General features: G+C 37.8%; 1 protein-coding gene and 1 non-coding gene across 2 annotated transcripts; both read right to left on the reverse strand.

Annotated features, from left to right (window-relative positions):
- Positions 1 to 3,360: 3,360 nt before the first annotated feature.
- LOC136223210 (protein THYLAKOID ASSEMBLY 8, chloroplastic) lies at positions 3,361 to 4,195 on the reverse strand. The gene has a single exon (XM_066011094.1). The coding sequence runs from the start codon at positions 4,155 to 4,157 to the stop codon at positions 3,426 to 3,428; it is 732 nt and encodes a 243-aa protein (XP_065867166.1). The 5' UTR covers positions 4,158 to 4,195; the 3' UTR covers positions 3,361 to 3,425.
- A 138-nt stretch (positions 4,196 to 4,333) lies between these two features.
- On the reverse strand, positions 4,334 to 4,415 carry TRNAS-CGA (transfer RNA serine (anticodon CGA)). The gene has a single exon. It is a non-coding gene; the product is annotated as a tRNA-Ser (tRNA).
- Between the last annotated feature and the right edge of the window lie 11,071 nt (positions 4,416 to 15,486).

The raw sequence follows: 15,486 nt of genomic DNA on the forward strand, positions 1-15,486 counted from the left end.
CCTGGATTGAGATTTGGTGATATGAAGCCAATTTTGCAAATGATGAGTCATTTAAAGAAGAAGAACATATTGAGAGAGATGTACTTTAAAGGAAGTCGGAGTTTAATACACAAATAAGTATATGAAGCTTTCGATAACCACTGTTCGAAACGAATGCCGTCTGACCCGTCTAGGCACTCGAAATTGAGAATTCGCCTCGATTTTCTCTGATTAGTCTCTCTAGGCATTTTATTGACTCCTAGCCAATTTTTAGCCGCCTAGACCATCTAGGTTCCGCCTAAGCGATAATGAGCAAAAACATTTTTTATTGTGAATTTATTTTTTAGGTTTATTATAATTCATTTTTAAGTTGTTTCAATAATATTGTTGTGGAAATGTTGATTTTTGCATATTTTTAAAGATATATTTTACAAATATACGTGTTTTTAGATATTAAATAATTTTATATTATTATTTTTAGATATATAATACATATTTTAATTGAATTTATATAACAATTTGTTGATTAACAAATAAAAAATACAAAAACGATTAATCCCTGACTTATCCCCGATTAATCCCCAAGGACCTTGTCCGTCCGACTAGCGTCTAGCGTTTTTTACAACCTAGTCGATAACACAAATTAGCACGGTGAAGAATACATTGATGCATTATTCATGGCGATGATGTTGTATTTTATACATCATCGCCATGAATACTGCATCACTAAGAAGAGGAAGGACAAGAAGAGGCAGAAGAAGAAAGAGAAGATGATGCTTCTCTTATGGTGAGGAAAAATAGGAAGATAGAAGGTGTACAAACAAAGTTAAAAGAAGAGCAGAGGGAAAATTTCTAGCTTCATCTACTCAAGTTGAAGTCGGAGATTCAGGTGGAGGTCGTTCCAGAGTTGAGGGAAGAGATCGGAAGAGAGATAGTGGGAGATCTGGGGGAAAAGATCGAGAGAGATATAAGGAGCAGAGATAAGGGCAGAGTTGAAGTCGGAGATCAAAGCAGAGGTAATTACAAAGATAAGGTAAAAATTGAGGGAAGAAGCTCTGCTTGAATATAATCCTGATACTAGTGTAGATGATGTAGATAGGGAAGATGCTTTGGACTATATGGTTTATGAGATTGAGGTATATTTAATCATGGTGTTCTATGTATTTACGTTCTTAAGTTTATTACTTTGTTGCTTTTGATTGATTCTGTTTTGACAAGATGATACAGAGGAGCAATAAAAGACTCCAAAGAATGATGATGATGATTAAAGCACCTCCGGTTTAGACCCTATTGTTCAGGTACATATACTTATAGGTTTTTGATATTTTGTTTGTTCAATATTATGCTTAAAAATTAGTACTTAAATTGTTTTGGTTGATTCTGTTTTGGTAGGATGATATCGAGGATAACACTTCACAACGAGGTTAGAGGCAAAGGAGGCAATTTTTGCTCATATGAAGGATAAGCTGTGGAAAAAGTTACAAGCATGGGGGGAAACCCATTATCCAAGGCGGGTAGGGCAACGCTGATCCAAGCTGCGGGTCAGGCGATCCCGATATACTATATGAGTGTTTTTTTGGTCCCAATTTTGACTGCGGAAGAGTTACAATGGATGTTAAATTCGTTTTGGTGGGGCAATAAGAATGATGGTGCCCGTGGAATTAACTAGATGTCTTGGGATAAATTATGTGTCTCCAAAGACGGGGGTGGACTGGGGTTTTGGGACTTCACTGCTTTTAATCTAGCATTACTGGAAAAACAAGGGTGGCGTTTGCAGTCATCTCCAGATTCTCTAGTTAGTAAAGTGTTCAAAGAAAAATATTATCCTAATGAGGATTTTCTACAAGCTCGGTTGGGTCACTCACCTAGCTATATTTAGCGGAGTATGTAAGGTTATCAAATTTTGCTTCATAGAGGGATTAGGTGGAAAATCGGAGACGCGCAGTTGATAAATGTTGAGAATGATCCATAGCTAAGGCATAAGCATTGTCAGAAAATTTCCTCACCTGTGGTGGAAGGGATGGAGAACTTGAAGGTTAGTAGCCCCTTTATTCCAAATTTTTTTGAATGGGATACTGAGCTTTTGTAGGAACTTTTCTCAGAACAAGATGTTGGTGATATTTGTCAATAAACGATACGATTTTTGGCATGAAGGACAAAAGCATATGGCATGAAACACAGAATGGCAGTTATTCTGTCAAAAGCGCCTACAGGCTGGAAACGAGGGTGTTGGTTGATGATGAAGTGTTAAGAGTTGACGGATCTTGGCAAGTCATATGGTCCACTGCGATCCCCTATAAAGTCTTTTACTTTTGTTGACGTCTTATACGAGAATGTGTTCCTACACGAGGGCGGTTGAGGAGTCGAGGAATGGATATTGGGGATGCTTGTGTAATGTGCTCGTTAGACATTGAGGATGTATGGCATCTGTTCTTGTTATGTCCAAAGGTGCAGGAGGTTCGGCGGGAGGTGGGACTAATCGAGTTCATGAATCAGTTAGCTGCTGATGGAGTTAATTTTTCAGACATGTTCTTTAAATTTTGCAGGTTAGGAGGCACAACGAGGACAGAAAAATTTCTGGTACTGCTGTGGTGTTGGTGGCGGACACGCAACGACCTACTGTGGCATCAAGCAAATTTGTCTGCTGCTGTAATTGTCTCGAGCGGTATGCAGTGTCTCTCGGATTGGCAGTTGGCTCAATCGCGGAGAAAAGCTCCAGTGACGACTTTGAATGTGCCTCCTGCGACAGACGATGGCATCAATCTGAGCATTTTTACCCTTCTTGGAAGCTCAGGGTGCGGTGCAATTATCAGGGACTCAGGCGGCTCCTTTGTCACAACACGAACAACTTTGAAAGACGGAGTGATAGAGATACGGAAGGGGGAAACATGGGGATTATTCCAAGCAATGAACTGGTAATTAACTTAGGATTACCAAATGTCATTTCTGAAATAGACTATCAACTAATGGTTCAGGCAATTTATTCAGCACAATGAGATCAATATGAGGTCGGAGGCCTTGTGGCACTACTAGCAGCTAATAACAGTTTCTCAATCTGTTTTATTAGAAGACAAGCGAATAGCTTAACCCGTACACAAGCTAGTCTTATTGTTTTTTATGTTATCCTGAGTATCGATCTCTACTAGCAGCTAATAACAGTTTCTCAATCTATTTTATTAGAAGACAAACGAATAGCTTAACCCGTGCACAAGCTAATCTTATTGTATTTGATGTTATCCTAAGTTTTCTTTCTTTGTCTGTACTTGACTTCTGTCGAGATTGGACTCGTTAATGAAATTTTACTTATAGAGCAAATTCCTACAATTATGAAACCCATATGAGATTCAGAAGAATAGGCTATTCGTTTTTTTAAAATCTCTCTTAAAAAAAATCCTTTCAAATAAATAAATAAATGAAGATTTACATTAATTTTGAACGAAATAATTTTACACATTCGATTTCTCAAACGCACCCTTAAAAACCCCTCCAAAATCCTTATACACTTCATTGGCCAACTCTTCCTCACCCATCCTCCTCAATCCTTTACTCAACACACTAACAATGTACTCATCGGCCGGCCACGTGTCCCCACATCCACTTTTCTTCATCATCTGATAAATCTTCACCGTCGATTCCTTCCTCCCCGCCTCCACCGTGCCCCTAATGACCCTCAGCACTCCCCTATCGGTCTCCCACTCGATTCCGCCCTCATCTTTCTCCAAATCCTCAATCACACGGTCGATATCATCCAATAAATGGTTCCTGGAAAGAGCAGAGATGAGTTCGCCGTAGAGATTCAAGTCTATCTGGCTTGGATATTCAGATCGGAGGGTGGAGAGGACGTGGAGCGCGAGGGGACAGAGGTCTTGCCGGAGAAGCTCGCGGAGCATGGAGAGGAGGTCTGATTTTATTAGGCGTGTGAGATTGGGGAAATCAGTAGAGTTTGGTGAAGACGGAGATGGAGATTGAGATTTCTTATATGCGCGCTTGAGTTGTTGAACGGCGAGGATTGCTTCTGTGCTTAAGATACGGCCTTTGACGAGAGGTCCACGATTGGAGCGTGGACCGCAGCGTATGGGAATATTAATGACGGTGGCGTGGGTCGCCGGCGGCTGTTTTGTGAGGGTTTTAATTGTGGGTTTTAGGGAGAGGAAATTTGAGTAGAGAGAAGCGGCCATGGTAGAGTCTGAGAAAGAGGGAGAGAGAGATTGAAGGAGTATTAAAGATTTTGTTGGTCGGAAAGACGATTCAGGACTTGTACTGATTGTCAAAAGGACATGTTTACCCTTGGGGCAACTCTGCGTTTTGGAGGATGATAAAAATTTGGGAAAAAGGACAAATAATGAAAAAAAAACGTCGACAGCAGGATTCGAACCTGCGCAGGCAGAACCCAACAGATTTCGAGTCTGTCTCCTTAACCACTCGGACATATCGACTTGATGTTAAAGTGTGGACTAAAAACCTACAAATATTTTTCAAACATGAACAGAAATACTAAATTCTCTCCTAAATTAGGTTATTTCAAAAAAAAAAAAAGCCTAAAGCTTAAACCTTGTAATTTTTTTATAATTTTATCTTTTAACTTCATTTCTATCTATTTGGTTAACCACCTTTCAAGTGAATCTTACAGTTTATTTTTATTACACACGCTGTAAAATGTGAAATCAAACTAGAGAAAAAGCATCTCAATTTTTTTAAACATTGTGTTAATTTTTATATATGTTCAAAATTAGTATTTTTCTTAGCTTGAAAACAACTGGTAATATGTATAACATGATTAGACCTGGGCATGGCCGGCGAGCCCGCCCGCCCGGCCCAGGCCCAAGCCCATTTAACCGGACTTGGACACATGGAAATACTATTAGGTCCGGTCCGGCCCAAGCCCGTATAAGCCCGCCAAAAACTGGACGGGCTTGGGCTTTACAATTTTTATATCGTGCAGGCCCGGCCCGACCCGATATACTATATATATATATATATATATATATATATATATATATATAATACTTACAAAAAAAAATAATATATGTATATAAATTATAATATATTTTTATAAACATAAATATAAATAATTTTTTTCAAAAAAAACTTTGCTGTTATATATTTCAGAAAAAAAAGTTTGCTGTTTAACTTATAATATATATATATATATATATATATATATATATTTATATAAATTATAATATATACATATTTATATAAATTATAATATATAATATATAAATATAAATGATAATATATTTTTTAATGTATAGATGGGCTTGGACGGGCGGGCTTGGGATTCATATCTTCGGCCCGAGCCCAGCCCGAGCCCGATTAAATTTCTTGCGGGCTGGGCTGGGTTTAGGCTCGCCAGACTTTATTAAAAGCCCGACATGCCCGGCCCAGCCCGGCTCATGCCCAGATCTAAACATGATAAAAAAAAAAAAAGGAAATTACATATAAAATCAAATTTGAAATTTTTATTAGACTTTTGTCAAGTATACAGTTTTTTTTTTTTTTTTTGAGTTTGAAAAAAATAAAAAACTACCACTTTTCAGGTTTAAAAACGTGAGCCACAATTTTTTAAAAAAAAACATATGCTAAAACCATTTTTATTATTCAACTACTTGACATTTTAAGAAATTCTTTATAAATATAAGATAATTGTAAATAGTTGGATTAATAATGACTAATATGTAACTTACCCAAAAAAAAAACTGTAAATTTTTTATTTCGGACCGTAAAAAAAATATAATAAATTTAAGGAATTTTATGTCACAAAAGTAAAACCTTTTTTTTTTATGAACACAAAAGTAAAACTTAGGAACTATAATATTAATATGGTAATAATTCAGAGGGCATGAATATATTTTATCAAATAATTATACATAAACCAAACTAAAAGGAGGGAAGCAAAAAAGAGGGACCTTTAACAGGGCTTCTATAGGCCCATTATGTATTTTCTAGAAAGGCCCATTATCATGAGAAACCATTCCCTTAAACTTTTGCAAATCCAAATCCAACTTCATTCATATTCATATTCATATCCATATTCATATTTTTTAAAAATTTTAATTTCCTTTTTCTTCTTCTTACTTGATTAGCATTTTCTTTAATTACTTTTCAGATAAATAGATACCAACAGGCAACAGCTAATTATCATCATCAAAAAAAAATTCTTTTTTTTTGTCATTTGTGAATATCTCTTATAACTTTTAAGACACCATTTTTTGTCTCTAATAAAAAAAAACACACAAATTCAAACCTAAAATGATTAACACTTTAAAAATGGAGTATCCCAGAGATCAATAGCCCAATAAAAATGTGCCAAATTGAACTAATTAATATTGTGTTATGTTACCACATTATTAATAAATTGTAACATTTAATTTCTTCCATAAATCAATGAGCTTATCAGAGAAAATTAAATTAATATGTCTGCACATTTATTAAAAATTCCTACTTGGTGGCTGATTGTGGACCACATAAATACATTGGAATTTATAATTTAAGCTTTGAGATAGGATAGTACATGAATATATTTATGATCTCCAAATTAATAGTACTAATTAGAATTATTGGATAATGATTTGACAATGTAATCTAGATGGTGTGGCTCAAATTTTTCCAATTAATTTGCATTCTCAAGTATTTCTTCTTATTGCGAATGATCTAATTTCCTATGTCGGTATGCCCAATTATATTTTCACCTTTTACTTATTTGTGAACATTCTTTTAGAACATAAAATTGCATAGCTACAATAGTGAGAGAATGTAAATCATAAATGGGGAGGAATTTTAGGCAATTAGAATAATAAAAATCATAACAAACTTCTTCCAAGAGATCATAGCCACATGAGTGTACCTATTCTAACAAACAAACTTAATAGAAAATATTACTATGTCCTTTAATACTCAAGCTGGAGAATGAGATTCGCGTGAAGCTCTCACCTTGTGCAAATGAGACTGACGTAGCTTTACATGGAGTATCGTGCAACAACTTGCTCAGAAGAGAGAACTTTTGCAGCTTGTATGATGCCAACTTTGATCTGAACACTCACATAATATTAATCCAATTTCACATGTTTGGTGTGTTCATGTAAGACGAAGTTGGCACCTATCACAGGAGCAGTTTGGTGTTATATTTAAGAACAACATGTGGCATATTCTTGAGGCCAATATCTTTGAGAAGGGTTGAACGTCATGTTACTTCACATGTTGTAATGGTCATAACCATGTATTATACTTCAATAGAAAAGCGAGCCTCAATAGCTTGTTTCTTGGCCTTTCAAGACACATGGGAATGACTGAGGAATATGCAGTACCAATTGTGGATCTCTGGTGATAGGGCATCTAATATAGTGACTGTCACAACATGTAGTGGGTTTAGCTGCAATAGTTAATGCTAGGAGAATGGCTTGGCAGGGAGAATTAACTAGGTACCTAAATGGTTTCTTTATTGCCAGCATATGAACATAATTTGGGGAGATGTATGTACTGACTAAGTAACTGGACATAGAAGACAATATGTGTCCTAGTGATGTTCAAATAGATTTATCTTCATAACAGTCTTTGATGTCCGATAGGATCATATAAGGATCGCCTTTCCTAGGTGTGAGTTTGAGGTGTATATCCATGGGTAACTGGAGTGGCTTAACATTCACTAATGCATATTCTTGAAGTAGCACTAGTGTGTATTTATTTTAAGATGGAAAAAGTCCAACATCAGTTCTGTCCACTCTAATGCATAGAAATTATCACAATGGACCTAGGTCTTTCATATGAAATGTAGCTGATAAAATGTCATTGATGTGCTTTATATTAGGCATATTGTTTCCACAAATCAGGAGATCATCAACATAGATGAGGACCACAGTGATGTTGTGGTTTGTACTTTGAATGAAGGGATTATAATCTGACTTGCACTAAGTATAACCAAGTTGCATAAGTGTGGTGGATAGCTTGGAGAACCATTATATAAGGGGTTTGTTCAAACCCATATAGAGACTTGTTTAGTCTGCACACAAAGGTAGGTGATGGGTCAAACCCTGCTACAACGTCAACTAAAGGATAAATGTACCCCATCGTTACCAAGTAATAAATCTGGTTAAGTCCAGGTTTCGAATACACGGGATTTATACCCACAAGTATTAAACTACTCGGTTCTATAATTTATCTAGGCGGTGAATACTTTAGGTTGGTTTGGGTAACGATTATAAACTACTCATAAACTATAGATGAGACAGTTTTTATGTGTTTCAAACCCTTATGGGATGATACAGATGGCGTTAAGTTACAACATGTGATAAACAATATTTTAGAATATATAAGAGTAACAATGTACTCTTGCAAAGACGATTATATGTAAACCGACCAACTCCGTGAAATACTTAGGTCGTGGTTCCCTCTTAAGGAGGCTCTAATTCATAGATTCAGAAAATAGAGCATGTAAGTTCCGTGGCTCATCAATACCTACGGTTTTTGGGTTGTCAATTCTGGTAAAACAACACCTATATGAATCCTAATAGATTTCAAAGTTTGTAATCAACCTACACAATGATCAATTATGAGAATCAAAGCAAGACATAAACATTAACAAGTACAATGAAACTGAAAACCGTAATCATATATTATTACTGTGAAAAGCGTAAATGTGGAATAGAATCAAATCTAGCACATAGAAAGAGTACAAACTACTTAACAAGGAAAAAGAGAAAAAGAATCAGCCATTAGAACTAGCTAATCAGACTCAATGACGTCGCTTTGGGTTCGGAGGTGGAACTCTCGAGCTTGGGTAATGTGGATGGAACGTTGGAGTAACGGGAGAACTATAACAAGCTCTTAAGGTGTAAAGATTTTATTGCACAAAAACCGAATTCCTAATTGAGTGCCAAGCACTCCTATTTATACAAAAATCAAACTTGGGTCATAATCATAATTACAATTGTCTTTGATCGTTTCACACAAGAAAACATAGAAATTAGGATCATATGACATGTTGACCAGGTGACACGCCATGTTGACCACGTTGACTTGAGCCAAATTGGACACTGACTCGATGGATATTGCCTTTTATTGTCTTGTGAAAAATTGGTCCACACGTCGTGTCATATTAAGGCACGTCGTGTGGGATTTTATGGAGTTTCTATCCATTGGGCAGCATTAACATAACGTGTTGACCAACTAACATGTCGTGTTGACTTTGAGACCAAAGGGGACTGTTGATTGACAACTCGCCGAATTTAGCCTTTTTGACCCACACGCCGTGTTGACCTTGTGACATGGCGTGTGGCTTGCTGCAGGGCTATTTTTTCTCCTTTTCACATGGTGCGTGGAAAGCTTTCCTGGTTCATTTCATTTTTAAGATTAATTAATCTACTTTTGATACAAGGAATTTAAAAATGACCGAAATTAAGTAATAGTGCATATTTTATTATTTTTGTTATTTTATTAAATGTACATGAATTTAAACATTAAACTTAATTATAATCTTAAAAATAAACCATAACTCACCCTAAAAGATATGAATAAAACGTCCCTATCAGTAGGCTAAGGTATGGAGGGAGGGCAACATAGAGATGTAACTTGAATTATGTAGTCGTGGTAAGAATGCCTTACTACAAGTTTCATATATACAGTTTCCTCTAAGTCATCATACAAGAATGCATTAGTGTTATCCATCTAGAGAGTGTATCAACCTTGCATAACTGCAATGACTAGAAGAGACCTAATAGTTTGCTTGTACCTAAGAATAACTAACCTTGATTGTCATCTGCAGAAATACTCTATATAACCATATTCGATTGATAGAAGTTTTCTTTCTAAAAATAATGATAACAAAAAAGAGAAAAATTCAATCAAATCCAATGGATCTTCTAGAAAAAAAGACAAAGATAATAGGTTTTTTATAAATAAAAAATTTTCGAGGTTGGACATGTTCTTAAATAAATAGAAGCATGTGGAGAAAAATGAAAAGGTATATGTTAATGTATTAATCAAAATTATATACAGAGATGGACATAGAAGGAAGATAATAAGACATATGTTAATGCATTAATTAACATATTTAAGATATAATTTAATTTTTTATTATGAAAATTACATGTCATCATTTAGATGATGTGGCAAACTCTTATAAACGATTTTTAGTTGATGACGTGGATGTATATTGAGAGGTTTTCAGAGTACAACTTATATATATATATATCCATTTTTCTCTGTATTTTTTCTTTTTCTCTCTCTTCATTTTCTCCGGCTTTCATTGGTTTTTTCTTTTTTCATCTTATTTCTCTATTTTTGTTTTTGTTTTTTCTTATTTTCTCTCCATTTTCCTTATTTTTCCCATTTTCAGAGAGCAGAACCGTGTTGCGGATCACTTGGCTACGGCTGACCATAAGGGGATGTTAGGTGTTACTACCCTTTTTGATCCCCCTACCTTTCTCTCTTCTCTTCTTTTAGAAGATAGGATTGGGGTTAGCTTTCCTAGGCTAATCCCAGGTTAATTGTTCTTTGTTTTGTTTTTTCCTTTCCTGTTCCTACCAAAAAAAAAAGATAACTAAATTAAATCTGAAAACATTAAGGAAATGGCGAAAGAAAGAGAGCGAAAGAGAGAGCGGGCGAGGGTGCGTGAGCGGTCGGCGGAGAGGGCGCAAGGCGGCGCGGGGGGCCGATCTGTGCCGGGGATGGTGGATCGGGTGGCGGGGAAAGGGTTTGGTGTGGATCCAGAGTCGGAGGGGTCGAAGGAGGGGGGAGGAGGGAGATCGGCTAGGGGAAGGTGGGAGGGGATCGGCGGATTGGGAGGTGCATTGTTCCAGCGTCCGCATCCGGTGGGTAGGGTGGGTATCGAGGGTTTAGGGCAGGGCAATGGTGGTGTGCAGCGGGTCGGCGGGGTGTAGTCTCCTGCGGCCGAGGTGATAGGCGAGGGCGATGGGGGTGTGAAAAGGGTAGAGGATGGGGCGATAGTCCAGAGGGGCGGACTGGCAGGCCAGGGATCATGGGGCGCCATGGTGGTGGGCGGTGAGGTTTCTCCGGTAGCCGAGGAGGCCCGTTCCGTTGTGAATTTGGGTTCTAGGGTTATCGGTGATGAGAATAACAAAAATATTAACAAAAATAGTAACGAACAAGGTTTTGGTAAAAATTCGTGGAGAGATACGGTTATGGGAGTGGTTGAGGAGGAGCCTTTGTTAAACGAAGGTATTATAGAAAATGAATCGGAGGAGGATTTTTCTGATTCAGATATTGAGGATGGAGAATAGGATGACCCTTTATGTCCGGTGATTCGGCTTTCCTCGACAGAGAAGCGTGGCCTCAGGGCTAAATGGAAGCTTTCATTAATTGTAACAGTGCTTGGAAAAAGAATTAGTTTTAACTATTTTGCTCAGAGAATCCAGGCACAGTGGGCCAAGAAAGGGAAAGTCACTATTACTGACTTAGAAAATGACTATTATGTAATTAAATTTACTAGGGCAGAGGACTATAATGTTGTGATTAATGGTGGTCCATATATTATTTCTAATCATGTTTTGGCTTTAAGGCCATGGGTCCCTAACTTTAATCCACATGACTGTTCTGTGAATAGGATTCTTACTTGGGTGATATTTTCGGGACTACCTATTGAATATTATAATGAAAGCTTTCTTAATAAGATTGGTGGGCTTGTTGGTAGAGTTCACCATGTGGATAAAACTACCATTGGGGCAGTTAGAGTATGTATTGATATCGATCTTGCTAAGCCCCTTCTGTCTAAATTCTGTGTTCAGAATACAGTTTACTTCATTGAGTATGAATGTATACATAATATTTGTTATGAGTGTGGTATGTTTAGTCATACTTTTGAAGGTTGTCCTAAGAGGGAAAAGGAGGTTGTTGAGGTAGTTGAGACCGTTAGAGTGAGAAAAGACGGAATTCAAGGAGATGGGAGAAACTTTGGTCCCTGGATGGTTGCTAAGAGGACGGGAAAACGAAGGACTCGTGCAACTATTGTTCAGAACCGTCCTCCTGACATTAGGAAGGATAATGGTCTTCTCCAGACCAGTCTTGAGATTAAGGAGAAGCCCTTCCCAAAGGAGAAAGAAGGTACTGGTAATGCTAAGTTCGTCGGCTCAGGTTCTAGATTTGGGGTTCTTTCTATTGAGAATGCTCAAGACTCTAACCTTTCGAACGAGCAACTAGAGCTAAGCATGCCAGGATTAGAGTCTGCTGAGCTGGCGGCAAATAAGGTGGAGGCTGTTAACCCTCTGTTTGAATCCAAGGTTGAAGCCCTGGATGACTCCCAGACTCATGACCCAATGGTGAAGGAGAAGTACAAAGAGGTTAGTATCCCAAAAAACTGTGTTGAGCATAGAAATGGGAAGCCTATGGGTGTCAATAAATTGAGTATGAAAAAACCTAAGGGTAATTAGAAAAATCACCAAAGTTTCTTGGAATTTTTGGAAAAAAGGGGGCCGTCTAGTACCTCCTATAGGCTCGTAGGAGCCCCTGGTAAGTATATGGTTTAGGGTGTGGTGCCTGTGGTCAGTAGTCTTCTTTTGTGATGGATTTATTTATGTGGAATGTTAGAGGAGCGGCTAGCAAGGCTACCTGTATCCATATTAAAGATTTAATTAAACAGTTTAACCCATCTTGTTTTGCTTTGTTGGAAACAAAGGTCAGTGGTATTAAAGCTGATGAGGTGGTTAGAAAGTTTAGAAATTGGAATTGTGTCAGATCGGAAGCTACTGATCGGGCTGGTGGGATTTGGCTTTTCTGGAAGCCAGATCGTGTCATATTGATATTGTTAGTATGGATAAACAATTTATTCATAGCAAGTTGGTTTATCCGGGTAATAAACCTTTCTTTATTACTTTTGTTTATGCTGATCCTATTTTGGCCAATCGTAAAAGGTTGTGGGAGGTTCTGTATACTATGAGTATGAGTATGGAGGAGGCTTGGTTTGTGGCTGGTGATTTTAATGATATCGCCCTTATGAGCGATCAAAGAGGGGGTGGGAACCACTATGTGAACCAGTGTCTCAACCATAAGCAGAGTATGGATTTGTGTGGGCTTTCAAATCTGGGTGTCGCTGGTCATAAATTTACCTGGAAATGTAATTGTACCTTTGTTCGGTTAGACAAAGTCTATGCTAATATTGCAGCCCTTTGTAGATTTCCTGAAGCATCTGTGGTAAATCTCCCTTTCAGACACTTTGATCACTGCCCTATTCTTGTTAAGCTGGTGAAGGGTCATCATCCTAGAGGGGATAGACCATTTAGGTACCAGGTGGCTTGGGAATCTCACCCTGAGTTTAAAAACATTATTCAGGATAATTGGCAACCTCATTCTAATATTTTACTTACTGCTGAGGGGTTTAAAAGGAATGTGGTGGGATGGAATAAAAACATCTTTGGACATATTATCAGAAGGAAGAATAAACTTTTGAGCAGAATTGAAGGCATTCAACGTATTCTGGAGGTTAGGTTTGATCATAGTTTGGATGGTCTTCTTAAAACTCTTCAGAAGGAATTGGAAGCGGTGCTAAGGCAGAAAGAGTTACTTTGGTTTCAGAAGTCTAGAAAGGAGTGGATCAAAGATGGAGATCGCAATACCAAGTATTTCCATCTTTCCACTATTATTAGGAGGCAGAGGAATCGAATTGAGGCTATTAAAGATCTGAATGGAGATTGGGTTTATGAGGATGAGGATATTCATAACTTGGCACTTATTTTCTATAAAGATTTATTCAAAGAAGAAAGTGTGGATCTTGATAAAGATCTTTCTAGGACTTCATTTCCCAGATTGGAGGATGATATGGTTCTAGAAGCTTTCCACCCTATTGACCAGAAAGAGATTGATCAGGCATTCTCTAGTATTGGGGCTACTAAAGCTCCTCAGATTGATGGTATTCCTGCAGGTTTTTATCATAAACATTGGGAGACTGTGAAGGAAGGTATTTATAGATTTATTAAAGGAGTGTTTAGTGGCTCCGAGGATATTAGGCTGGTGAATAAAACTCTTCTGGTCCTGATTCCGAAAGTTGAGAGGCCATCTTCTTTCTTACAAATGAGGCCTATTAGTCTTTGTAATGTGCTTTATAAGGCGGTTACTAAAATTGTGGCCAATAGACTCCGATGTATTCTTCCAAATATTATTAGCCAGAATCAAGGCAGCTTTGTTCCTGGGAGGCAGATGATGGATAATGTAGTTATTGACCAGGAGATGGTCCACTCTATGAAAATTAAAAAAAGGGAAGAGGGGTATTGTGGCTTTGAAGCTGGATCTGGAAAAAGCTTATGACCGCCTTAACTGGAGTTTTCTTCTAGATAGTTTAAAGAGAGCTGGTATCCCGGATAATTGGGTAAATTTAATAGAGGTCTGCATTTCTTCTCCTGTTTTTCAGGTTTTGATTAGTGGAGATATGTCGGAGGAGTTTACTCCTTCCCGGGGCATCCGTCAAGGGGATCCTATGAGCCCCTTCTTATTTGTTATTGCAATGGAAAGATTGACCCACCTTATCCAAGAGGCTGTTGGCAATGGTAAGTTTCACCCGGTGTCGATCAATAAATTCTGTCCCCCGATTACTCATTTGTTCTTCACAGATGATGTTATGATCTTTGTGGAAGGAAGTGAGGAGCAAATTGTTGTAATCATGGATATTCTTAACTGTTTCTGCGCCGCATCTGGTCAAAAGCTCAATATCCAAAAATCTCGGATGTTGTGTTCTAAAAACATGAATCAGCGAGTTTGTAAAAGGCTAAGTGAAATTTCGGGTATTCCTTTGACCAACTCTTTGGGCAAATATCTGGGGGTTCCCCTCCATAGTGAGAGAGTTTCTAAAGCCTCCTTTAAAGAGACTCTCGACAAAACTAATAAAAAAATGTGCCAGTTGGAAAGCTAAATCCCTGTCTCTTACAGGGCTCCTTACTTTGATTCAGTCTATCAATTGTGCGGCTCTTAATCATATTATGCAAGCCTGTAGACTGCCTGAGCCTGTTCTTAATGATCTTGATAAAATCAATCGTCGCTTCCTGTGGGGGGACTCTGCGGAGGGGAAAAAGATCCACCTTGTGCCCTGGAAAGAGGTCTGTCAAACGAAAAATATGGGAGGCCTAGGGATAAGACAAGCCAGGGACAATAACAAGGTTTTACTGATGAAACTTCTGTAGAGGATGTGGCAACTTCCTTCCTCTCTTTGGGTTCGTTTGTTGTGTGGGAAATATAGAAAAGATAGGATTTTTGGGGGGCCCAATGAGAGAGTTATTAGTTGTTCTTTTCTTTAGAAAAGGCCTTAGTACTGTGTTTTCAGAGTTTTGCTCTATGATAGGTTGGGCTGTGGGAAATGGGAAGTCTATTAGCTTCTGGAATGATATATGGATTGGTAAAAAAAATCCTTGTTAGAGGTTTGTATCTCCCCTCCTCCCGTGGGTATCCAAAATTGGAAGATTGCTGATGTGGTGGATTCGGAGGGTGATTGGATTTGGTCAAGATTTGAATCCTATTTTAGTCTGGAAACACTCCTGAGAATTAGAGGAGTTAAGATTAGTAGCAAAG

This window comes from Euphorbia lathyris, chromosome 3 (assembly GCF_963576675.1).
Source record: "Euphorbia lathyris chromosome 3, ddEupLath1.1, whole genome shotgun sequence".
In the NCBI taxonomy this organism is placed as follows: Eukaryota; Viridiplantae; Streptophyta; class Magnoliopsida; order Malpighiales; family Euphorbiaceae; genus Euphorbia; species Euphorbia lathyris.

Bases quoted from the DNA above. Each gene is read 5' to 3' on its own strand.
- LOC136223210 (XM_066011094.1), bottom strand. From the start codon at position 4,157: ATGGCCGCTTCTCTCTACTCAAATTTCCTCTCCCTAAAACCCACAATT.